Genomic DNA, 25,568 nt, shown 5'->3' on the forward strand with positions numbered 1-25,568 from the left:
TTCAAATGTTGCAAATTAAAATGCAATTATAAGTGCATATGCATCTTCTTGGTCAATAACAAAAGTGGATTGATTAATGCAAGTTTTCTTGCCTCAGATGTATTTTACAGGCAAAATCTCAGATTGTCCGCTGTGAACTGACCATAAAGAACTGTAATAAAAGTGCAGAGCATGTCAGAGAAGCACGCCAAGTCAATTCATACAGCTGATTTCCAGATCTATTAATCATATAAAATAACTTCTAGACAAAAAATACTGTAAGCCACTCTTCATGTGATTAAACCTCTCTGTCCATTCAGCTTTTCTAATTTCATAAATCCAAATTTTAAATATCCAATAATATGTGTTGATCCATACAAAGACATTTGTGGTTTTAAGAACCAAAAACCATCTCAAAGGTTTTCTGAGTGATTCAATAAAAATAAAGCAGATTTCAGGTAAATACAGAGAAACCAAATCCTGCAAGGTTGGATGGTGGGTCCAGGTGGGCGGGGCTTGGGGCATGGCAGAGATTGATGACTGCTTTGTTGTGACATCACAAAGTTCCGTTTTAAGGCTCAGTTTCTATACTTTGACAGTATTAATATAGAACCTAGACCTGCTTTATAATCAAACAACACATGGACATCTACCTTTATATTATATGAAGAGACACTGACACAGCTTAGGAATTATAGTAAATCTCCAGCACTGCCCTGCACACACACAAACAAAAACACACAATGAGGAAGGAATTTCCTCAGCATGGTGAGGTGACCGGGGGCAGGCAGCATGATTCGTAAACTCCCATCAGATATGATTCAATCAAAACTACTAATACTGTCTGTAAGACTGTGGGAAATACCAGTATTACCCAACGCAAACATTCACAGACAGACACACACACACACACACACACACACACACACACACACACACACACACACACACCAGCAGAATCTCAATGAGAGAATGGAAACTGCATCTGAGAAAAGCCTGGAGCCTGAATAGACAGACAAGAAGGAAATTAAAGAAACACACACACATTCCCCCAAACTCGTAATTTTGTCTGAATTATAGCTTTGCATTTCCTCTCAGTTAAGCTTTCACTAACTTTCAATAAACACTCAGTATGGATTACACTTTATAATGGGAGCGATGAAATCTAAAGGTCAGTCAGAGTTTTCATGAGGGGATTTAAAGCAGAGAAGAGAGTCAGGACGACGAGCAGAAGCTCACTACTTACCAATGAAGGGGATGGAGGCCAGAGAGTCATCCTCTATGGGGAGGGGGGCGAGGTTGCCGTTTGGTTTGCGTGGGGCTACATCTCCTGTGGAGCCAGAGGCAGGGGCTGAGTCCTGGGGATCAGAAGAAAACAAAGAGGGTTCTAGCCCGTCCATGGGCAGAGCGTAGTGGGGATGACGCAGCCCGTGGGCGTTCCTCCGACCGGTGGGAGGTTTCTGCCTCAGCACCACTTCTTGGGTCTGCGGCGCCACCTCCGGCTGCCCCTCCACTGACCCTCGTTCCCTCTCGTGGTTTGTTGGCCTGTACGCTCTGTCCTGGGATTCGGGTGTGGCGGAGGTGAGGGGAGATGCGGTGGAGGAGGTGAGGGGTGCCGCTGAGACCTCTGGGGGGCTTGTTTTAGGCGTCGGGTTCCAGTTCAAGTGAGGGCCAGAGTACGAAGGGTCCCTGAAAGAGTGGGCTTGCTGCATGATGCGGCCCGTCTTGCGGTAAAAAGAGGGGCTGTAGCTGCGGTAGCCCACCGGCTGGTCGTCCATGCTCTGCCCAGGGGGAAGCCGCCTGGTCTGGGGGGCAGCCTGCTGGGCCTGGGTCTGGGTCTGGGAGTGGGCCTGGGTGTGGGGCTGTGGGTGGTGTTTAGAATGTGACTGTGTGTGTCGGGACATCGGAGGAGCTTGTGCTGCACCGTAATGGCTCCCCTGCCTTGGGTAGGCGTCAGTCCTGGGGGGCGGCTGGGGAGCCTGCTGGAGCCATGAAGGCCTCTCAAACCGAGGTGAGACCAGTCCACCTGCGGCTCGGTCCAGCATCTCTAACGAGCGGCCGTGACGATCGTACTGGGCCAGAAGGTTTTCAGAGCGAGTTCGGGTATAGTTAGAGGCAGGGTGGCCCCTACCTGGGCCCCCCTCCAAGTCTGCATACGACCAGCAGGGCTCTCCATGAGGTCCTGGTCCTGACTGCTGCAATAAAAGCAGCGTGTCCTGGGAGGCGCTGTGTGGCCAGCCACCCGTCCGCTGCTGCTGCCTCCTTGTTTCGCTGAGCCGGTCCTGAGAGTAGCTGCGGTGGCGGGTCTGCATGCAGCGTCCTGAGTGCTCAGGCAGCTGGCTGTAGTACCAGTCGGAGAGGGCCTGCTGGCAGCGCTCGGTGCGGCCGTGGCTGAGCTGGGGCGGGGGAGGACTGGTCCAGGCCGAGCTGGACTTTCGTGGCTGGGACTGCGAGGAACTGGCGGCGTGGTGGTTGGGGTAGTGGACTTGGAGCGGGCTGGACAAGGGGCCTCCTGACGAGGAAGAGGAGGAGTAGGAGCGCCCCCTGGTCTGGCCCTGAGGCTGCTGGCTGGTCATACCGTACTGGATCTCCTCTGTGCGGTGGGCCGGGCTGGTGTGACCCACTCCTCCTGGCTCTCCTGCGCGCCCCTCCTGCCAGCTGGCGGGGCTGCCCACAGCAGAGCGGTTATCCAGGGGTGAAGAAGGGCTGGAAGAGCCTGGCCAGCGACTCCAGTTATCCAGCTGGTTCTGGCCCATGGGGGCAGACGGAGGGGCTCCAGCGGGGGGTGTGGTCTTGGTGCGTGAGTAACAGAGGGGAGGTGGTGGTGGGAGGTTCTCAGCTCCCCCTGAGTAGGGTTCGTTGCCTGTCAGGTAGGCATCCTGGGAATATGCCTTGGAGAAGAAAAACACATGGGACATGAAATGACAGGAAGAAAAGTTGGATAAAAAAAGCTGTGTGTGTGTATGTGTGTCTGTGTGTGTGTATGTGTGTGTGTGTGTGTCTGTGTGTGTCTGTGTGTGTCTCTGTGTGGTGACTTTAAATCAAAATGTGCTCTAACCATAACTTTATAAGGCAGCTTCGTCTTCCTGCTGCTGTATATTACACAACAAGTCTTAAAGTGACACTGTCTCTCTTTGCACATGCTACATAGCTCAAACAGTGCATGAATTGCCTTAAGCAAAAGCCACAGCACTCACTGCACAGCCACCAGTTGCAAATACACACAGTATGTGCTCACCAATGTTGTGTATACACATACAGGACAAATACACCGCGCTGGTTTTAGAGAATCCATTGCAAATAACAAACTTAAAATGAACCGATGAGTTTGTCAGTTAGCCACACTGTCACATTTAAAGCATCTCTTAAACTTTATAACACCAGGAAAACAAAAACAAACCTGCAAACAGTCCTTTTTCCTGCTTCTATGCATAAGTCAAGCTAAATGACACGGACAGTTGGAAAACTTTTCAAGGTTTACCTAATTGATCTAGGCCGTCCACTAGGATCCAAAACCTTTGCTCAGCCTGTGCGCTCAGCTTGTAGTCACCACAAACAGACACCGAGGAGGAAGAGGCAAGAGGACAAGACAGGAGTCTTCTCCTCACCAACGCTCCTGACGCGACACTCCTGCTGCTACAACCTGCCGTCCTTCAAATTTCACACCCTCCTTCTCTCAGACACATTCGATCTTCCGCTTTATTTTTCTTTTACTTTTTTTGTCATGAGTTTTCTATCTGTTGGTCTCCTTGTTTTCTCCTCTGTCGGGTTCCTTCCAAACTCCCTCTCTCCTCCCTCTCATTCTCCGTCTTACTCCACCCTGTGGGAGTGTGTGGAAGGAGGCGCAGCTCTGGTGATGTCATGCCAGGAATGCAGCAGATACAGGCGTAGCAGCAAAAGGGGAGGAGTGTGAGGACACAAGAGTGGAGTTTATAACGTTAAGACATGGCAGTAGGGCTTAAATGTTGGAACCCAGTTTTTTGGGGCTGTTTTGGCAGGAACACTGATGTTCCTGCATGTGGGGGAAGAAGGATCACCCAGAGCTGGTGATCTGGTTCAGTGTCTTGTTGACATGTCGCTCCAGGTTAGTGGGAGGGGCTCGGGGATGATGCATGTCTGATCATGTGAGCGAGCATGGAGCAACCTGCGGAGCGCCAAAAATGTGTTCAGTACATGGGTGTGTGAACGAGCATGGAGCCGTTTTTTTTTTTTTTCCAAATGTGAGCTCCAACAGTCGGATACCTGCGGCTTTTAATGAATGTCTGTTGTAATCTAAACACAGGGCAGCGAGTCTGAGTCACTCTCCAGCCATTCTGACTAAATCTCCACATTCCTGGACAGTGATGGGGTGAATCCTAGTTCAGCTCTGCCAACAAGCACCGCAGAACACACAGTTTCCTCCAGTGTCCTAAAATAACAGAATAATACTTCTCTGCTTGCACACGGGCATGGGTATGTAAGTGTGCAATGCATGATATGTGTAGGCCAGTTTGGTGTTTCTGAGGATAAGGTGCGTGAAAAATCCCATACTCACACTTACCAACTGAAGCACGTCTTCATCTTTTGGCATTATGGAGAGCTCCAGCACACTCTCGCTGCAGGGAGGACGGGAAGAAGAAAGATAAACAAGAGATAGAGAGAGAGAGAGAGAGATTAATGCTGAAACAGCACGATCACATCCAAAATCCGGACAACACAGGAATTGATACACTCCGAACGCTGTAGTCATCTCAGTAATGAATCATTTGGTTAATTAATGGAAAGGTTCAACTGAATTCAAACCAGAGCATTCAGCAGCTAGGGTTGCACCGATCCGCCGAGCTGGTATCAAGGCTAATACCGACTTCATTAAGTGGATCAGGTATCAGCCAGGTACAACTGATCCGGATTAAATATAATTTCATCGTCAGCATCAATTTAAACTTCGGTCTTCCCGCGCTCATTTACATTTACCATTATCATTTTAGCGCCACCAGTAATCCCCGGCCTCATGTTACCTTATCTGAAAATGATCCTTATGAGCTCCGCACAGTGTGGAGTACAGATTTTAATTTGGGTAAAAAGACAGCACTGGTACCGGACTGAGTTAAAGAATCTCAATCACCATCAGGAGACAAAAAGTCAGATCAGATACCCCTGCTGTAGCTGCCCCTGAGCTCTGACCTCCCAGTAGATTGTGGGGTCAGTTCCCCCCCCCCAACAGGACCTGGTGTTGGGACCATGTAGGGCATGAGTGTGTAGAGTACACTGCTTGAGGCTACTCTTTCTTTAAAGTGGGTAAAACTAATACTAGTTTCTAGGATGTATGTCATCTCCATTGTACACTTGCAAACAAAAAGCAAACAGACGGTTCAGTCCATCAACACACCAACAGCTCAAAGCGCTGACAGGCAGGAGGTCTTACCTGTTCTGAATGAGGGCGATCACCTGCGAGTACGTCTTCCCCAGAACACTCTCTCCGTTCACTTTCACCAGTCGATCCCCTGCAGAGCACACACACACACACACACACACACACACACACACACATATTATCGCACTGGGCCTCTGATGCCTTAAGCAGGTGCACACCTCCTGTAATGGTTTGCCAAACCTGGCCAGGGAGACACTGAGCACAGACACATTTCCCTGAGAGAATAGGTTTAAGAGGAAATCAAAAGATCAAAACAAGAACATTTGGCTGGAAAAAGTTGCTTTTTATATCACTGCAACTCTTTTATTATTAATGTCCCAGAGGTCAAGGTGTGTCAACAAAACCAAAAACATGACGCTTATTATCTCATCAGGCTTGGGTGTGGCATATACAAGGCCTCAGTGTAAACAAATTCAAATTTAATCTTATAAAAATTATAAGATTTTTATCATTTTATTATCATCTATTATGATTAACAAGCATCATTGTCTCCAAAATGTATTACATGGAATACCATTTAAAAAAAAAAAAAAAAAAAAAGATTACCACACCAGTGTTTTGTGAACCGCAGCCCCAGGAAAGGCATTAGATAATTGTGTGCTAAAACTCATGTATGTATTCATGGTCATGCAAGCTGAAACACATACAAAGTGCCCCGAGTGCCTGTGTTTGTGTATGTTCATGCTGGTATGTGACTTTCTTGAAGTGACATTTAACCATGCTCAGAGTACTGGTTTGGTGTGTCTGAGCTGGTGGGAGTGGACTGTGGCCCTGCTACAGCAGCAAGACACAACAGGAAAACCTCAATAGCTCTGTCACATTCAATTGCACTTGCGAATTTGAGTTGTCATACTGGTATTTACATTACATCACCAACAGAGACATTAAAAAAAAAAAAATAAAAAAAAAAAAAAAAAAAAAAAACACTAAATCCTGGAGCATCACATGACCGGAGCGCTCCCCAACGGATTTCCAATGCAAATCAGGATGTTAATGCTCCGGCACCAGATGTTCCCTTTACCTGTGCACAAGCCCGCCTGGTGGGCTGGACCTTTTTCTCTCACATTCTTCACAAATATGGTGTCCATCGGCTCCAGGCGACCTTTCTGGTACCCTGAACGACAAAGAAGAAGAAAAGCAAAGATCAGGGATTTAACCTGATGTACTGTGATAAGAAAAATAAATGTTTAAGTTGCTTCTAGTGTTTAAAGAAAAAACCTTTTGAGTAATTGTGTTCATGACTTTGCTGTCCTGGGGAATTTATCAATACTTAACATTTATTGACTATCATTGTTTTTCTATGAGTGTCTAATGTACGTGCAGCTGGACTGAATCAGTTTAGATGCAGTGCAGAATAACGTCCTCTAGGGGGCGTAGAGAGGCCGCAGAGCAGAGGTGACAGGAGGGGAAACAGGAGATGCCAGTTCATTACATCATAGTCATCCCTCTGTACAAGGTCTTAACGTGTTGCCTGGTGAAATAATGAAGAAAGGAGAGAGGACACTTACCCTTCCCGTTACCGTTCTCCTCATCCTGCAAAAGACAGACACAGAGTTACTGCTCACATTCAAGACAAAGACAATTCAAGTGATGAATGAGAGAAATGTTTAAGACCAATAATATTAATATAATTACAAAGTAACATTTCAGTATTTGACATTCAGGTGAAGTAAGGCAAAAACAAAGTTAATCACTGCTTCCACAGGCAGGAATATTACCAAATGCTGACTCAGGGTTTACATCTTTTCACACATGGTGCTGTCCTAAGGGTTTTTGCTCTACAGAGGGTTTCTCTGCAGGGTTCACTCCGTTAAATTAAAGACTTTTTTAAAGACCTTTTTAATAGATAGAATAAAATGTAATACCTATTTCACCGTCATACCGGCCAAAGTATGAAAGATATCAATGAAACCCAGGAGGGATGAGAGTTATTCAGCAAGTGCTTGAATATTTTATATTTTTATTGATTTCACATTTTGTCTGTGTGACATACATAATAATTCCTAACAACGTAATGAATCATTAAACATGACCTGGAGCAGCAGCAAGGGATGGATGAATCATTTCACCAATAATCAATTAACCAAAAGAAAAAAACAAATTCATTTTAGGTCCATGTATGAATTTTACACAAACTGGTGATTTTCCAACCAGTTTCTACCAAGACAGAAGCAAGTCTTTTTTGTTGCAAGTCTTTTTGCAACAAATGAAATCATCTTAGTTTCCCTAGCAACTAGCCCAATGTGTGAGGGGTGACTAAGGTGAGAAAACATGATATCTACATCTCAATTAACTTGAGCAGGAGTTCCCAGTAACCTTTATGTCATTTGAAGGCTTTCCAAGTTTTCCTGAAATGTCAGCGATTTCCCTGACATGTGGATCCAATCCTTCACAGACAGGTTTGTTTTTTTATGAGCCTTAAAGTTGGAGAGCAACTCAAGAGATGCAGGGTGCCGCAGGTGCTCATGACGTCATGTGTGAGGCAAACACACAGAGGTATCAGCAGGGAGGATTGGTGGTGGTGAGATTTTAGAGATGCAGCTTGTCTGATCACCTCCACACACACACACACACACACACACACACACACACACACACACACACACACACACACGGGCGTACTAAGCTGAGTGGACAGTTTGGGGTTAGGGGCACGGTGGGCTGACTACTGCCTGGCTTTATGCTGCGCTGAGTGGGCTCATTCCAGGCTCTGTAGACAATGGTGGGGGGTTTAGAGGCAGAGAAAGGGTAGCTGCCGACCCCAGAATAGAGCTCCGAGCTGGGGACACTCAACAACTGACCAACCCAAGTCTGACCACATCCGGGGACGGAGGAGGAGGAGGCAGTGAGAGGTGGGCACAAGACACTGTGTCTGGGTCGAACACTGTACACCTCTGGGTCAACACCTGGATGCTGTGTGGCAGCTGCTGGGGAGCATTTACATGTACAAACAAAAAAAACAACAAAAAAAAAACAAATCCTCAGCGAGATCTGAACTCAAACTGCTGCAGCTACATGGCACACATCTTAAACCACTGGGGCCACTGTGATGCCCAGGCTACATGGCACGGGAGACCTTTTTAAAGGTTTTTCCTACAATGCTGGAAGACAGAGGAGAATGGAAATACTTGGACACATTTAATTATATGGTCTTATGTCATTTTCTGAGCAGTTCACCAACAAACTGCAGCATCTTAAAGACATTGAAAACCAAATACGGAACATAATTCAGAGTGCAAAGTCTTCAGCTGTGACTTACTTTGCTCTGACACGAAGACAACGCACGTCTCACATTCAGAGAAATATCTTTTTACTGCAAGAGGTTTATTTTGATTTGATCCGTGTGATATAGCTCATATAGCTCATTTTGCAGACAGATAATGTCGTTACACTGCAGTATAAACAGTCGTAGACATGTGTGACCCACTTCCCTATCACCATGCATTCCCGGGTCAGTAGACAGGGCTTTCTGTAGGCAGCTTTCTTCTTCCGTCTTTCTCCATCATCCTTACATTTACTCAGAAGGCGACACACGAATCAGGTACAGTCTAAGTCTCATTGCCTCAAAGAGAAGCCACAGAGACATAACCCCTAACCCTACAAGACGTAAGTGCGTAGGAAACAAACATTTTTTAATACTCTCATTTTCTCTGAAGCTTTTTTGACTCTGTTATGGTCTCACAATAGAAGAGTTTGGATCTTTGTATTAGATAATAAACTTGGAGACTTCTGGAGACCTTCAGGACGGGCAGACACCATGTAATTACTTTCCAACTGGGTCATGCACCCGGTAGGCCTCTGATAACTGCACATTATGAGGGTAATTTGGGAGACTTCCACGGAGGCTCTTCACATAAGATCGGGCAGCTCTGTGGTTGCGATTGTCCAAACGCACCATGTGACCCCCGAGGAAGAGGAGCCGAGGACAGAACCGGGGCCAAAGGCCAGCAGTGGGCCTATTGTCTGGGGCCGGCCTGGTACGGCCTGAGTGCCAGCGAGTGGTACCAGGCTAAGACAACAGATTCATTCAATCTGTGTTCCTATCTGCAGCTGCTGGCTGGTGGGGTGGTGGAATAATAATAGAGGCCTTGTTTCAGCTGGCTCACCCCACCCCAGCCTCCATATCCCTCAATTTCACATCTGGAGCCGTTTGCCCCCACACCTCAAAGAGCTAAATAACCACTCGCTCATAGAGAGGCTGGTTCCAAAACACCAGAACAATCCTGAATTCACCAAGGACGAGGAAACAAGGCCTGTGAGTAAAGAATTAGTGTGAAAGTGTGAAATTTCATTTTTCTCACAAACAAAGAGTTTACATCTTTATTTTGTCACTAAATCTTTTGCTCCTTCCTTTAAAACCCCCTTCAACCACTTTAGTTTGGAAGTTGAAAAGAGAACGTGACATGAAAACACCTTTCTATAAAACTGCAAATATTTAACATAGTCAAACACTTTTTCAACACCTTGAAACTTGATTCAAGACATTCTCCAACATCTCAGGGACCTGTGGGTCTCACCTTGAGGTTGGTGTGCAGGGCGGACTCTGGAGGGTAAACGATGAAGTGGCGTAGCGTGAAACCGAAACCCTGGGAGTTCTTATGGAGGACCAGCGTCCGGGGACCCTTCCAGCCCACGCCGACCCCCTCCCTTCCCGGCCGGGTCGCCATCGGCGGCCGAGGGTTGTCACCGGCTGAGGAGAGACCATCCCTCCGCCCCTTAGCCTACGGACAGAGAGAGAGAGAGAGAGAGAGAGAGAGATTCAGTGAGATTCAGGTGGACTTGTATAACTTATATTTTTTAGATTAGATGTAAAATGAGCCCCAGTTGGTTCTTCAAACAGCCAGGTATATTGGTTGTTAAAATATACATCATTGTCATTTGCAGATATTTCAAGTCCATGTGCCGTTCATGGGACCAAATCTACAGACGTGTGTGTACATTTACATTTACAGATGCAGATAATAGATAAAGAAAGAATTTCAGAAACTAACACCAGTTTTTCATCAAATCCTATTGAGAATCTTCTGTATTTTCCCATAATTAGCACCAACACTGCAGAAACAAACATTCAGGTTTTTCCAGATGTAACGCACTTTATGATTCTCTGGAGAAGCACAAGGCGACTCTGTACCCAGACTCCAGACCAGTGACATCAACCCTCGACTGCTGGCTACATTAGCAGCTTCCTCATGACGTCCTGAACCCGGTCAGTCCTGCATGCCACCCAGCCTTAGAACAATGGTCCGTAAACACACCTGTGGGGTCCACTATCAGGAAGGCTCCTGTCTAGACAGGGCCACAAAGGCACTGGGGAATTTGGGGCTTCAGCCACACTGACCTTGGTCTTATCACAGGGAGAGAAGGTCTGGGGGGGGAATCTGAACCCAGGGCAGAGAATAAAGGCAGATTTCCACTCGCTCTCTAAATATCTCATTCCTGCTGCCGAGTAAATAAGCCCAGCGAGCTCAGCTGACACACACACGTGAGAACTATCACCCTCATGCCGCCCTGGCAACCCACATCTGTCAGTCAAACACAATCACCTGACCAAACAGGCATGAGCGAGGAGGAGGAGGAGGAGGAGGATGAGGAGGAGTAGGGGGAGGGGGAGGAGGAGGGGAAATCATCATGTCATGTCTGCTGTGGTTTAGTTATCTTGTGCTACATGTTCCCAATCAAACCGTTCTTAGTGAAACTGAACCCGCTGACCTCCGGCTCCTTGACTTAAAGGAACAGATCATAAATTTGAGAGACAGCTCAGCACTTTAATCATCTATATGTCATCCCAGCCCAGTCTATCAATCACTCTGCTTTTAGCACACACTACATGCTGAAGCTCATGAGAGCGACAGCATTGTGTCTCACTTCCACACAGACAATAACTACCGACAATTCTAACTATGTTTTGATATACTTTCACGCTGAAAAAGTGACAATGCTTTGCAACAGAAACGTGCAGCTGCAAACTGATGCTGCAGCTGCAGAAATATCTTGAAAACAAAATGATAATGATGAATGATAATATATGATTAAGCCTTTGGAAAAAACAGTTTGCATTTGTTTAAATATGTTGACAGTAACGGCCGTGTTTCAGAGTGACTCGCGTAGAGCTGAAGCAATTGGTCAATTGACTGAGAAAACTTAATACGTCAACTTCAGTTCTGGGAAATTGTGAGTCTGACTTCATACTGTGTTTATAATGGGACTGGTAGAGTGATGATAAGTATCCTCAGCATGCAATTACAGCTGTAGTCCATTTTCTTTAAGCGTGCCTTTGTCTTGTGAGTTTACGCCTCAAACTGCCAACAGACAAATATCTGACAGAACCAGGTTTTTACATCATCATATCACTTATCTCTGCCCCGACACAGTATCTTCCATTTCGGTTTAATCAATCAAGAACTCCCGAGGGAGGAGTTTCACACATCTTTCAAACACAACAACTTCAAGGAGTCAAAACACCGACGTGTGAATATTCTCCTCTGAATTCATCACAAGCTACAAATCAACAAAACAAGCAGCAGCTCAGTCCACGAGGACGTGAGCAGACACCTGCGCCCCGGCTCTCGAACACTCGGTTTGCACGTCACTACTATGAGTCGCATTTTTCCTGCCTGCATTATTCAGCCAAAATAAACCAGCTCCGGGGTTAAGATTAAACACAGCAAATCAGGAGCATGAGGCAGGTGGGAACGTGCCCTTACAGTCTGTCTGATTCATGCCGATTACAACTATTGTTTTTAAATAAACACTCAGATATCAATACTCAATAATCATTGAGCTGGTAAAACGATTAACAGGCCAAACTCTTCTGTACCTCTTCAGATTTTGTGGTGAGAGCGTGTGTGTTTGTGAACACGTCTAGACCACAAGCAGCGCAACCCCCTCGCCAAAATTCACACCCCGCGTTTCACTTCCCGTCCCCCCTTCTACACACAAACGCACACTGATACATAACAAACGCAGACACGCACATTTGACCTGGCAGGCCCGTGCGCGGCCACACAACAAGAGGAAGCGGCTGGCTGGAGACAGGAAGTGGGGTAGCGTTGCGGGGCGGGACAACCAGAACCCTCCTATAAATACAGCCGCTTTTTTTTTCTCCATCATGGAGGCGCTTCCACTCCTTCACTCCTCTTCCTCCTTCCTTCCATTCTCCTCCGTTCACCTCTCCTCCCTTCTTCCCCTCTGCTGTAATGGAAACCCCGGATGTTCTGACGTTCGCCGCGCATTTTCTCCCTCCTCTAATTTTATGTTCCCTCCAAGGAAAACAAGACCAAAAATAAGTTTGAACAAAAAAAAAAACAAAAAAACAAATGTTATCTTTTATATGTTCAAATGCAATTCTGCTTATTTTCAAAAGCATCACAAAGCACATTCTTCAGTACATATATGAAGTGTATACTTTGCAGATTGAGATCCATAACTCTGCGTGACACTCAAGGCCTGATCTTAAGTCTGTCAGTCTAAACAATGTAAAGTAACCCCTGCTATTTTCTCAAAGAGGCGAGCAGTGAGGCCGATTATGTGGCATGAGAGCATAAAGAACAGCGTGAGGAAGGCGGAGGAGTGTTTGGGGTGTCAAATTGAAATGACAAAGAAAAAGAAGAGAGGAAATGAAAGAGCAAGAGGGTGAACGGAGGAAGAGACGGGGTGAATTCCTGAGAGGGAGCGGTTTGGCTCGGACAAGTTGAAACACACACACTGTAACTGGCAGGGGAGGGGAGGGGAGGGAGCACGGAGAGAGTGAATGAGAGGAGAAGGATGAGGAGGACGAAGAGGAGGAGGAGTATCGGGCCCCTGCGAGAGACAGGCTCCAGCACGCCGGTTTCGACCACATGGTCCCTCCCAGCGCTGGGAATACCAAACCCTGTGATTACCCAAAACACACAGGGTCTGACTGGGTCTCTGAGCCAGCACCGTTTCCCACTCGGCTGCTCTGGACTGTGTGGGATGAATGTGTGTGTTCCTGACTCGGCCATTCTGCCCAGTCTACACTCCACCTTTTCCCCCTGAAGCCAGAAAAAAACACCTCTCTTATATTTGTCACCTCGATACAACTGGCCCGTCTGATCCCACGTTAGTGTTCAATCTAAAAAAAAATAAATAAAAAGATCCAAACTTGCTGACGTGCTCCAGCCTCTCCAGGCAGTCGGACATTCAGTTTAACCAACATGGCACTTGGAAAATTTTTCCTGTGGTTTTCAGTCTAAACTTGACTTCCTATGAAGGCACACACAAGGGAAACCTCGCTCTTGTTTTGCTGAGGAGAGAAGATATTTGGTATTTCCTGCTCTCCTACTGGGAATTTCCACTGTTTAAGACTCTTTTTGTATGAAATTTGGACCAGTTTGCTGATTGAAGCTAATTACAATAACAAACATTGAAGGCTCTTCAGATAACGCGGGGTCCCGAGGAATCCCATTACCACCTGAATGTGATGTCATTAAACACACACACACACACACACACGCACACACACAAAACACCGGGAACAACTGAATATGCAAAGCAGCTTGTAATGCCACACGACAGTTTTGAGGGGGTGTTTAGTGGGTGAAGTGGTGCACTTTGACAACACACACACACACAAACACACACAGCAGCAGCAGCCAGCTCTTCCCTGCGGATATTTCTCCTTCTGATTTCAATTAAGGAGCATATCACTGAGACGCATGACTGAAAAGACAAAAACACAAGTGGTTCAGAGAGAGAGGGGCATATCTACTTTGTTGGAAATGTGAATCTCTGAAGCTTCAGATGAAATTTAAATTGCAGAGGCAACATTTAGAGCTCCACCAGCGCTGTTAAAAAAAAATATGAAGAATTGTAAGAATAAACAGTGTCAGTGTTAATCTTTCACAAAATCCAGTAAAAATGGATTTTCTCTTTGTAAGAGGCTTTTCTAGGACATGATGATATCGTCATGCCGCAGCCATAATCATCAGCAACAGCGTACGTGTTGGTTAGCACACACAATCCTCTCCTCGCTCCATCCAGAGGTAAAGCAGCAGGGAGGAATGCAGCGGCGGCCGGGGAGCCCGGCTCCTGCTAAAACCCCAGCAGGGCAGAACAATAATGCTCTTTTAAACAGCTGAGAGCTGCAACCTGTTTGAAAAGTGGAGCTTTACGGCTGTTACAAATGCTGACGAGCCTTTAATCCTGATCGCCGTAGCTGTCTGCACCCGCGGCCCTGAGCTGAGCTGCCAAGAGGGAACAGGAGAGGGACGGTGACAAGTCCAACCGTCTCGTCCTGATAATTCCTAGACTCACCGGCCACACAGACGGCGTGCTCCACCACCTCTGCAGGTCTAAAAGCATCCTACGTCTGCTGAAGGAGACGCATGATGTGTGCGTCTCAATATCCAGCTGTTCTCTTAACACTCAAGCCAAAAAGAAAACACAACCTGCTTTTGAAAACGGAGGGGAGCACAAGCTCAAATACTGTACATCCCTCTGTCATTTACATAACAAGACATTTTATGAGCCATGCATGTAGGCCTGTGTGTGTGTGTGCATTTGTGCGTGTGTGTGTGTGTGTTTGAACACCTCTCTGTCAATATCAATATAGTATGTGTGCTCAAAAACCAGTCCAACCCCATTGTCAGTTAAAGCAGGCCAACATGTGATGATGCAATGTCGGTTAAACAGGGTTTTCTACTAGAACAGTGAAACATATTGTACTCTCCTCTTGTCCAACTGCCAGAGATGCTCGTGGAATTTTTTATACATGTGACAGTCGTTTTGGCCACTTTGATTTAAATCCTGGTCCAAGGAGGAAGAGGAAAAAGAAGAGCAGGAGGAGGAGGAGGAAGAGGAGGAGGAGGGGGAAGAAGAGGAGGAGGAGCTGTAGTTTCAGAATAACTTTTACAGGGTGACTTGGTAGCTCAGTGGGCAGAGGCACGTGGCATGTAGCTAGTGTATGACGTGGGTTAAATCTGGCCGGGGACTTTTTATCCTCTTGTCTCTGCTTTCAACTATAAGAAAGGGGGGAAGGTGCCACAGAGATTTGTGGAAAAAAAAAAATAGATGTGCTGACAATGACAGTTATGACCAGAACGTTCCCTTTTTCCAAAAACACTCATGAATGAAGTTGATTTTGGCATCTGAGGAGCCTCTTTTCCTGTATTATGAGATTCTTATCAGTTTCGTCTTCCCCAACTGTAAGAAGGATATTTTCTGTTCCTGAAGGCAGCTGGAAAAAAAAAAAAAAAAAAAAAAAAAAAAAACTCACGGCACATAGATGGAAGCCGGTGCTGTGCTCCTTCACACGCCATAGAAATTGCAACGATACCACAACAAACAAAAATGACACACTGATGATCTTAGAGATAAAGAAACCACATGATGCAAAGCTGCGAGCGATGCGGATGAGTACTGACGTGGAACCACTTGGCGTCAGCAGCAGGAGACGGTGACAAACTAAACAGAGCTGTGTTTCCCCCTCACTTCCAATGAATTTCTCTCTGATTCAGTGTGTTTGTTGCAGCTGTTTATATACCCCCCCCCCACCACCAACTACCCACACACACACACATTCATGATTGTGGCATTTCTTAACTGTGTCAGTTAAACATGGGGGTGGGGGGTGGAGACCAACTGGGAAAAAGGGTTAAAAAAAAAAAAAGGAGAAGTAATATTCAACATAAATGGACACAATGAAATGAGATCATGTGAGAAAGCGATGCCCTGAATACTGAGGGCATCTGGGGGGTGTGGGGGTGGGGGAATGACAATCGCACAGCTCCAACAACACCTCGCTAAAAGTGGCACTTAGCAGCCTCCTCCTTCATCTGTCTTTAGCCACTAATTAGAAAACCCTCCGAGGAGGGAGAGGGTCAGTGCACCACACGAACACACTCACACAGACGGACACACACGTCAGCCGTCGAAAAATGAGAACGAAGTAATGCAGAGGAAGATGTATCGTTGTGACCTCAGCTGCTTTCACCCAGTTCACTCTTCTTTTCAGGGTCAATGCATGGGGTGTTAGAAAATAGTGCGAGCTACACGAGGATATAAATTGCTTCTGATCATCACTGACTTTGTTTACACACCTTTGATCAACGATTCACTGAATGAAATCCATGTGTCATGACTGGAGAAATCTCTCTCAACAAACCAGCCAAACACTAAATGATCAGAAGATAAAAAGTCACATATACGACAGAATAAACAAGACCATAGGTAAGGATGATTTTTTTTTTTAGGGGGAACTAATCTTAATTTCAAGCACATACAGTAATAATCTAGTTTAATCCATCAACACAAAGTGACGTCAAAGCATTTCCTGGGACGTCAAAAACACTGAGCGCGCCAAACAGAAGCAGCCCGAAGGCAACGCGACTACCTGCAGGTTAAAGAGTCTGTCAGCAGCTGGGTGGTTAACACGCTTCAAACCATGGCTACAGTTAGGTGGATACTTTGTTGACATGCGTGACCAACACATCCCACACGAGATTACACACAGAGTAATCTTATTTCTTTGAGAACCACAGAAATCACAAAACCTTTGCATCATCTTTGTGTGTAAATGTGGGAGGATTTGGCTGCTTATATCATCTGAGATGATTAAACGATTAATCGATTAGGAGATTGACGGACACTTAACGACCAATTGATTGTTTTGACATGTCTAAAACATTTGCACGTCTCCGATTCTCCAATGTGTCTCCAACGTCTCCTTTTTAACTCGCACAATAAGCATTTGGAAGATCTCTGAAAACCGACACTTGGGAATTTATCCTTATTTTCTGATGTTTTATCGACTAAAAAATGTATTCATTCATTGTAAAAAATAATCAATGCCTATTTTGGCAAAGCATAAACCTGTTCCACATGATCTTATAAAGCTTAAATGTAAAACACTTTATATGGAATCAGTGAGTCAACCATCATGTAACTGAAGCAGGTGACTGAAATGATGCTTTAAGTCAAGGTCTCCATATCCAACCTCTAGGTGAAGATGGGTGACCCCTCCTTACCCTGGGCTGATGGGAGCTCTTGCTGTGCCCAGTGGGCATGGCGGCTGGCGGGGATGGCGGCGGCGCGGGGCCCGTGGTGCCGCGGAGCACCGCCAGCCAGATGCAGCGGGGTTCAGGGGAGCTGCAGTCCACCCCCACCGGGTTCTGGAAGCTCCAGTCAGACCCGGCCGGCGCAGGGCACGGGAGCATAGCAGCGGGCATCGGGGCGCGGAGTTTGCTCAGATCCGCATCCCTCACCGCCCACATGGGCTGCTCACACACTCAGGTCACCACACAAGGTCTCTAGACGCAGAAACACAGAGGGAACAAGCGGGCGAAGGGAGGATGGGTGGTCTCAGTGGAGCTTGCGGATCTTCCTCTGGGATCCTCCGCTCACGGACTCAGGAGTCTCTTCTCCCCGTCTCCTGGCTCCAGTCCATCGCCGTCACTGCCGAGCCTCCGGAAAGTTTAATCCCACAAGTTCCACATCACAGCTCGTCGCTCCTGACCTCCGAGAATCAGCTCTTCAGGACTCCAACACACATTCACGCACACACTCTCAGAGGAGGTGGGGGTGGGTGGGAGGGAGGCGGGGGGGGGTTCAGTCCAGGGGGAGCAGAAGGCAGGCTCCTGGGCAGCAGATGGAGGAGTGTGTGTGGCGCTGGGATGGAGCAGAGGTAGGTCTGGTTTCACTACAGACACACACAGAGAACAACTGACAGCGTCCCTCCCGCTGGTGTCCGGTGATGTTCTGCATACAAAGCCACTCTGTCCACCCCCAAAACACACACTGCTGTCCCAGAGGGCTGGATCCTCTGTCTCTCCTCCCTCCCACTGCTCTCTCACTCTCTCTCTCTCTCTCTTTTCTTCCACCCTCCCTCTGTATCTCTAGTGCCAAACAAATCCCTTCATCTCACTCTCATCTCTATCCCAAACTCTGACCCTCTTTATCTCAGCAAGCATCAGATATTTCATCCCTCACTTCTGTCCCTCCTCGTCTCTCTTGCTTTCTCTTTCTCCCTTTGTTTTTGTTACTCAATCCGTATCCCAACAGTCGCTCGCTCCTTCCCCATGAACCGGTTCAACAGTGATCAGCAAACAAACAACTGCGCTGTACAGTCAACCGCAGTCTAATCCGAAAAAACACTGGACATCACAGAGGCCAGACGTTAGGCTTGAAGGAGGCGGCAGTTAACAGTCCAGATGGAGATATCTCCTGAAGGCTGCTGCTGATAGGTTCAATCCACTTCAGATCTCTCCTGCGCTGCGTGAAGAGGAAGCCACATGTGTGCTGCATGTGTGTGTGTGTGTGTGTGTGTGTGTGTGTGTGTGTGTGTGTGTGTGTGAGAGAGAGAGAGAGAGAGAGGCACAAACACAGTGACAAAGCTGTGATCCCGGCGCTAAACTCCACAAAAGCCGGCCCTGCCTCTGCCACCTCCCCTCCAGTCAGAGGGGAGACAAACAACAAAAAAAGAGAAAGAGAGAAAGAGGCCAATTTCCAGCACAAAGAGAAAAGAAAACATTTGCCTTGCTGCTGTGTTCACTATTTCACTCCCTTTCTTTTTTCTTTTTTTTTTTTTGCTTAAGAGGGGAAAATATAGAGGAGGGAAGATGATAATGAGAGGAGAACGTGGAAAGAGCGGCAGGAGAAAGAGAGGGAGAAACAGTTGCTACTGAGTGTCAACATGAACTCTTTATCAAACCTATACTCCCTCTCTTTCTCGTGCGCACACACAGACACGCACACACACACACACACACACACACCTATTCACAGGATCCACCCATACAGCACAGTGACACCTAAACATCTCGCCACTAAATCAGTCAGAAAGGTGACCTGCCCCCGCCCCCCCCGCCCCCGTCCGGTTCGGTCGCCTACGCAGCAGAGTTCTCACCAAACAGCCAGGTGTCCAGGATACGTGCGAGAGCGGCAGACAGGTGACCATGCTGTTGCAGACAACTGACTTTCCCCTCCAACGCTAATCACTGTTAGCACGCCGCCGCACATCCGTTACCACTGAGGTTAGACAGGTTTCACCTGCTGTACAGGGGGCAAGTATCAACTCGACTGGATGGGAGGCCGTCATCCACACAGAGACTGTACCCTCTGGATATGCTGCAAGAACACACACTGCAGGCCTGAATACTGCTTACTCATAAGGAGGGATTAATGAGCATCTAACTGTAGGAGATTCATTGTTCTGATAAGTCTTTCTGTCTGTTTTATTTTTTTAACAGTGAATAGTCTCATTGTCTGTATTGTATCTCCACATTCAGTTGATTTGCAAAGCTTCTTTGTATATTTATACAAAAGTTGAGCATTGTGCACTAAAACATACGTATACAGAACGTTTACAGAAAACGCATTAAAATATGCAGATAACTAAAATTAGTTTTCTAAGTCTAAGTTGCCAGTCGCTCTAAAGGTTTGATTTTGCACTTTGATAAATTTGGGGACTCTCAAGAGACCAAAAGATTAAATGGAAGCAGCAGAGTATAAGGTATTTTGGCTTTAAAGGCTCCCTGTGGAGTTTAGACCTCCGGTAGCACTGTGGAGCCGTTTCGTTATGAGTGGATCCTCATTTTGTTAATCAACGCTAGATTTTAAATACTTCAAAAATCAGTCTTTTCACATGTTACGCAACAGGTTTGTGAGACCTTGAGGATACAACCAATGTGTTTTGGTGAGAAACACTTTTGTTAGTTTACAAGAGAACTCCACAGGGTCCCTTTAGGACTGTGTACGGGTCAAGCTCCAAAACCCTGGATCTCACACTTCCCATAACGCGACTCAATAGTGTATTTCCTTCAGCTCCCACATGCCTGGTTAACGCCTAGGTCTTTAAAACTTCCTGAACAGAGACTTTCCATTACAACTTTTAAGACCAAGCCGAGATAGCGGCATCGCTAGGGTTATTTTGTCAGACTCTGGAGAGCTCGCACAGGACCAGTCGAGCTCCCCATGGACTAAAAGTGGTGTAATGCCCCTTTTTAAAATATTACCAATGACAACTGAGCATGTCTCCTGAGGTACGGTCCGTTGACTTCTTGTTGGGATAACAAAAAGCATATGATATAACGTAGTGTTTATGTGCTGCTGGTCATACCAGACCAAATAAGGCTGTAGTGGCAAAACCTTTAAGTCTATTGAATTGAGTGACTGTGTGCTTTAAATTCAACTTTTCATTTGCAACAGAAAATCTGAGTTATTTCTTCTTTCAAAAGTTACACAGTGTTACTTTAAAAGATCTTAACACCCAGTTCAGGTTGATCTAAACTCCCCTTTATCCCTGGTTTAAATACTTTGAGTCAGCACACACTTTCACTAATACACACACATACACACACACACGCACGCACACAGCGTTTACGTGTGAACACAAAGGCTGTTGCTCCCGTGCACGCACACACACAAACACACGCCACATGTCCCACTGAGTCACAGCAGAGTATAAATACACCAGGCTATGTAATTAGGGTTCTTCATAAAGTCAGACTGTGGCTGTGTGTGTGTGTGTGTGTGTCTGTGGGGAGGGGTGGGGGGGTTCTCTTCTCTCTGTGGTTCAGACCAGAGCTCTGGGTTCGACGCACCGCCAGGCGGAACCGCCCTGCGGGGGGACGATTGGATCAGCGGTGGGCGCAGGAGGAGGTCCAATTCTTCTCCAGGAGGGAGAGATGTGAGAGAAAAGACCGCATCCGTGCAGCATAGAGCAGCAACTGGATCAGAGTGTATTTCTGGTACAAAGCCAGACAAGAGTTTAATATCTGAAAATACACAAGTGCTCAGTTTAACGGTGGCAGCGCTGAGTGGGGATTTCATATCACATTTTTCACAATAACAGTTAGTTTTGGCGAGGAGGGAGCAGTGCCTAATTTGGAAACAAAAGGTCTCTGTCAGTCCAGCTCCCTCTCCCCCTCTCTCGCTTTCTCATTGTCATGAACCATGGAGGCATTTACAAAAAGAGGAGGATGAGGGTGAAGAGAGGGGCAAAAAGCAAGAAGTTGAGAGGAGAGAAATGAACAAAAAGGCGTTGAGTTACAGTTTACATGGAGGACAAACAGTCACACATGAGGAGCTGTGACAATAGCACCTCCTCCTACCAGTGACCCACACTGTCTCCTGTTTGGCTGAAGCATGCCCGAGCAGGCAGACGGATACACATCCGTCATCTGTATGTGGGCCTAATGTACATCACACAGGGCACACCTCTCTTATCTGACTGCTGCTCTGCACCCCGGGGAAGAGGCATACTTCATGTTAGCAATCTTTTTTTATCATAACCTGACAACACAAAGCTCCTGGAAGTCAGGAAATCAAAGGCCGACACGCGCTGCTAATCTCAGGGGAGCGATGCCTCGTTGCCTCCTGCCCTGGCCCCCTCTGCGCTCTGACAACAAACACATCAGTGGAAAGTGAAAGGGGTAGGGCCGGGACGGAGCGGGAGCACGGCTGTCGGTGTAACGGACAGATTAGTTTGGTGATATGTTTTAATCCCCTTCATACTCATAACATGACCGCGGGCCAACAGATTAACACACACAACCCGCCTCCCCTTTTTTTTTTCCACTGTGGCTGCCTCGCAAGACAAAACAAAGTTCTCCTCCTCTGTGCTGCGCCTACACATTAAAATGCAGAACTGCCAGAAGGAGACAGAAGCTGAGGCTTGACAGGAAACACACAGGAAGGAGAGGAGTGATGAGTTTCAGACTGCTGAGTGAGCTTTTGGTTGGCGTGTCACAAACAAACCCGGCTGCAGACACAACCATGGGGTGTTTTTCTCTAAACACAGGCTGCAACAATTCAGAAAAAGTACGGCCAGGGTCAGTGGAGGACGCAGTGGGTTTGATGCTCTCAGTGAAACTCCTTCGCTCCACTCGGTACCAGAGTATGAAGTCTGGAAACTCTTCAGCTCAGAGTGTGAATCCTGTCCCCTGCTGGTGAGGGAAACGCTGCACTGACACAAGCCTGACTCAACATGTGGCATGAGGAGGTTTCATGTGATGAAGCAGCAGCCACATGAATTGTCACTGTTGCCACACTGCTGCTATAAATGAAGAGTGATACAAGCTGAACCACAAAAATATGCATGATGCACAGCAGTGACAGCCGGAAGAGACGAGTAATGGGATCGAAAAAGAATCAAAAACAGACTTTTTCTATAAAAAATGATGTCTATTTCTTCATACTTTGTGAAATATTGGACATTTTCCTCCTTCGGCCTCTGAACAAATATTAAAATGAAACAGTTTGTGAAGGTAAAAAAAAGTATAGCCATTCTGAACCTGTAACCAGGGGATCAAATGTAGATATTGCTTCACTTCAAGGAGACCATAAAGCTGGAGAATAGGACAGGGTATCATCTGAGTTTTAGTACCAATATGAAGAACTTAATTGTGTTTCCTCAGTTTCCTGGTTTAAAATCAGTTAATATTTCAAATTTTAATATTCACACATTTCAATATTCAATTCTACAAACACTTTTTGTTCTTTCTTTAAAAAGTGCTGAAGTTTGAAACCTAGTCCTCGCAGGGAAACCGCTTATGTAGAGTGATGGAGGGGATCGCTCCGTCTAGACGGACATCACTAGTAATCTGTGGAAGTGGATTCTGCAAAAGCAGGAGCTTGTGTGAAAAAGGACGCAGTTGTTTTAAGCAGGTTAATTTTAACTTTAATCTCCTGTAAATCCCCATGCTATAGGCCTATTGGACCGTGCTCAGGGTGCAGTTACCAGCCAGCGGCCACGAGAGGGCAGCCACAACACAGAGTCTAACAGCAGATGGGTGGGGAAGAGCTCAGAGGGCACTGGGACACATGGGACAGAGCGCAGGGTGGAGACGCTACATGCAGCCACATACGGTGCGACTGCTTTTAATGTCGGCATCGGGATGCGTGTGCAGGCTGAGTAGGTGCAAGGTGCTGACCTATAAGCAGTTATCTGTGCTCTCAGGTCAGTTACTAATGGATAACATCAGAGTCGGGGTGGGAGACGGCGGCTGGAGATCAGAGAGGTCACACCTGTTGAGGGCTTTGAGGTGGAAACAGCCTCGAGAAGTCCAGAGACGGGAGCAGGTGGAGTCGGAGATGAAATGTGCGAGGGTCAGATATCCCATCAACCCACAGCTGAGGGGAGTTGGGTGGTCTGCCCCTCCCACCCTGCCTGACTGGCCAAGACTGATAGAACAACAACAACAACAACAACAACAACAACAATGCACAGCTCACTCCTGCAGACTGGAGGATTAAAGCAGTTCAAGCCCACCTGACCATGTGCTCCTCCGTAGGAAAGCAACGCATTATGCATGCATTCTTTACTAATGTGTGTGTATGTGTGTGTGTGTGTGTGTGTGTGTGCGTGTGTGTGTGTGCGTGTGTGTGTGTGTGTGTGTGTTACATTGCGACCACGTGAAGTCAGAACATGTGAGCTGTTTCAGCGTGGAAACACTGAGCTGTACTCGAACTATTGGAAACAACTATTCACCTTTACGTCACCTCTTCACTCATCCAAGACACCAGACCACGTCCCATCAGTCACTCCGCTCACACTGACATTTATACCACAGCAACTGCAGCTGGTGATTATTTTCATTATCAATTAATGTGACATTTAATATGTTTGGTCTGTAAGATGTCAGGTCCATCAAAATGTCCATGAAAGCCAAAGATATTCAGTTTACTGTCACCCAAAATTAAGACAACTTGTAATTTTTCTAATATGAGGAACTGAAACTAGTGAACTTTTGGCCTTCAGATTATGAATGAATACATTACTAAACCATTTAATTTATTCATCAAGAAAAAAGTGCCAAATATTCACAGGTTTCAGCTTCTCACATGTGCGAATTTGCTACTTTATTTGTTTTTGTACATTGAACATCTACAAGAAATCTCTAAAAAAAAAAAAAAAAAAAAAGTTTAAACATCTAATTCCATGATAACTGGGCCAACTCTGATGAAGCTCACATGATATGAACAGCTTAAAAACGTTCTGTATGGTGAGAGATTTCTTCAACATTTTATGACATTTTCTACACTGAACGATTCTGTCATGAATTCAAAAATGAAAGTCACAATGAAAATATTTCACGCCTCATTCATACATCACCACAGACTGTGGACGCTTCATGTTGCCTCAGACAAACCGCCGCCAAGAGACAACAACAGCACGTTTGGGATATTTAACATAAAAATGTTATTGGCTGACTCAGGATTCTGGATGTGTCCATCATGCTACATCTGCCACAAGGGAACGTGGGATACATGAAGTAGCCGGCCAGACAAGCATCTACGTAGACAGATAGAGAGTGGGAAGGAGAGGGGGGTTGACAGATGTTGGAAAGTGAACTCCAGGGAGGGGGGGGGGCTTCCTGAGAATAAAAAATGAGGGCAGAGAGAGAGACAGAGAGAGAGAGAGAGTGATTTAAAGCAGAAACAAAGGGCAAGAAGTTGGGGAGAGCAGATGTTGAGGAGAGAGGAGAGTCGTTTTTACACATCTGAGCTGAGACATGGAGACACACGCTCATATTTACTCACAGATACGCTCTAATTACCTCCCATGCATCCCCTCCCCTCTGTATCATCCTCGACAGAGATGCTCCCACTGACTGTAGCGCAACACACTGATGTCGACTGAAAGCCACATTAACACACCATAAGTGTAGCTCACGTTCAGTTGAATCTTGGTATGCCGATGAATTATTGAATGCTGTTAGACTTGGCTTAGTGTATGTGCACATACAGTACAGTATGTGTGTTGGAGTTGGGGGAGGATCTGTTCCATATGAGCCATTCGACCCTGTTTCATGAAGTGTTTTTATTTCCTCAGCTGGGCAACATTTCATTGTCAGAGGAGACTCACAGGTCGTCTCATATGTGATCAAAACTGTAGTATGCAGGGAAGAAAGCCAGTGTGTGTGTGAGAGGAAGATCTATTGATAGAGAAAACCAAAGCTAAACGCACACATTATGTTTCCCAGCGCTAAGTGGAGGGATGGTGCTCTGATTTAACCTCATTAGCAGGGAGTGTCTCCTCCAGTCGAGAGCCGTCTTTATGCTGGGGTCACTAAACTGAAGAGAAAGCTTCTTGCAGATTTGTCCACATCACATGCTCCCTTTTTATTTCCTGTATTTCTCACAGCTGCAGCTATTGTTAGTTTTTGGTTTTATGAGAAATCTGCCTCTGAATCTTCTGCAACCACCACGGCACAGCGGA

At 46.4% G+C, this 25,568-nt stretch overlaps 1 protein-coding gene across 5 annotated transcripts in view; it reads right to left on the reverse strand.

The window, feature by feature from the left end:
• LOC111217506 (rho GTPase-activating protein 23-like) overlaps nt 1-25,568 on the reverse strand; it is a 72,244-nt gene that overhangs the window by 19,362 nt on the left and 27,314 nt on the right. For 3 of the 5 annotated variants that reach the window (XM_022739410.1, XM_022739409.1, XM_022739407.1), the window contains exons 1-7: nt 17,377-17,484; nt 9,910-10,113; nt 6,901-6,925; nt 6,414-6,506; nt 5,384-5,462; nt 4,514-4,574; nt 1,226-2,870 (exon numbers count right to left, since the gene is read on the reverse strand). In XM_022739410.1, coding sequence (XP_022595131.1) covers nt 1,226-2,870; nt 4,514-4,574; nt 5,384-5,462; nt 6,414-6,506; nt 6,901-6,925; nt 9,910-10,113; nt 17,377-17,415 — 2,146 coding nt within the window. In that variant the 5' untranslated portion in view covers nt 17,416-17,484. Of the gene's footprint in view, nt 1-1,225; nt 2,871-4,513; nt 4,575-5,383; nt 5,463-6,413; nt 6,507-6,900; nt 6,926-9,909; nt 10,114-17,376; nt 17,623-25,568 lie in introns of those variants that run through there. The other 2 variants (XM_022739406.1, XM_022739408.1) reach the window with 2 other exon arrangements.

The sequence above is a fragment of the Seriola dumerili genome, unplaced genomic scaffold (assembly GCF_002260705.1).
Source record: "Seriola dumerili isolate Sdu_G_001 unplaced genomic scaffold, Sdu_1.0 BDQW01000044.1, whole genome shotgun sequence".
In the NCBI taxonomy this organism is placed as follows: Eukaryota; Metazoa; Chordata; class Actinopteri; order Carangiformes; family Carangidae; genus Seriola; species Seriola dumerili.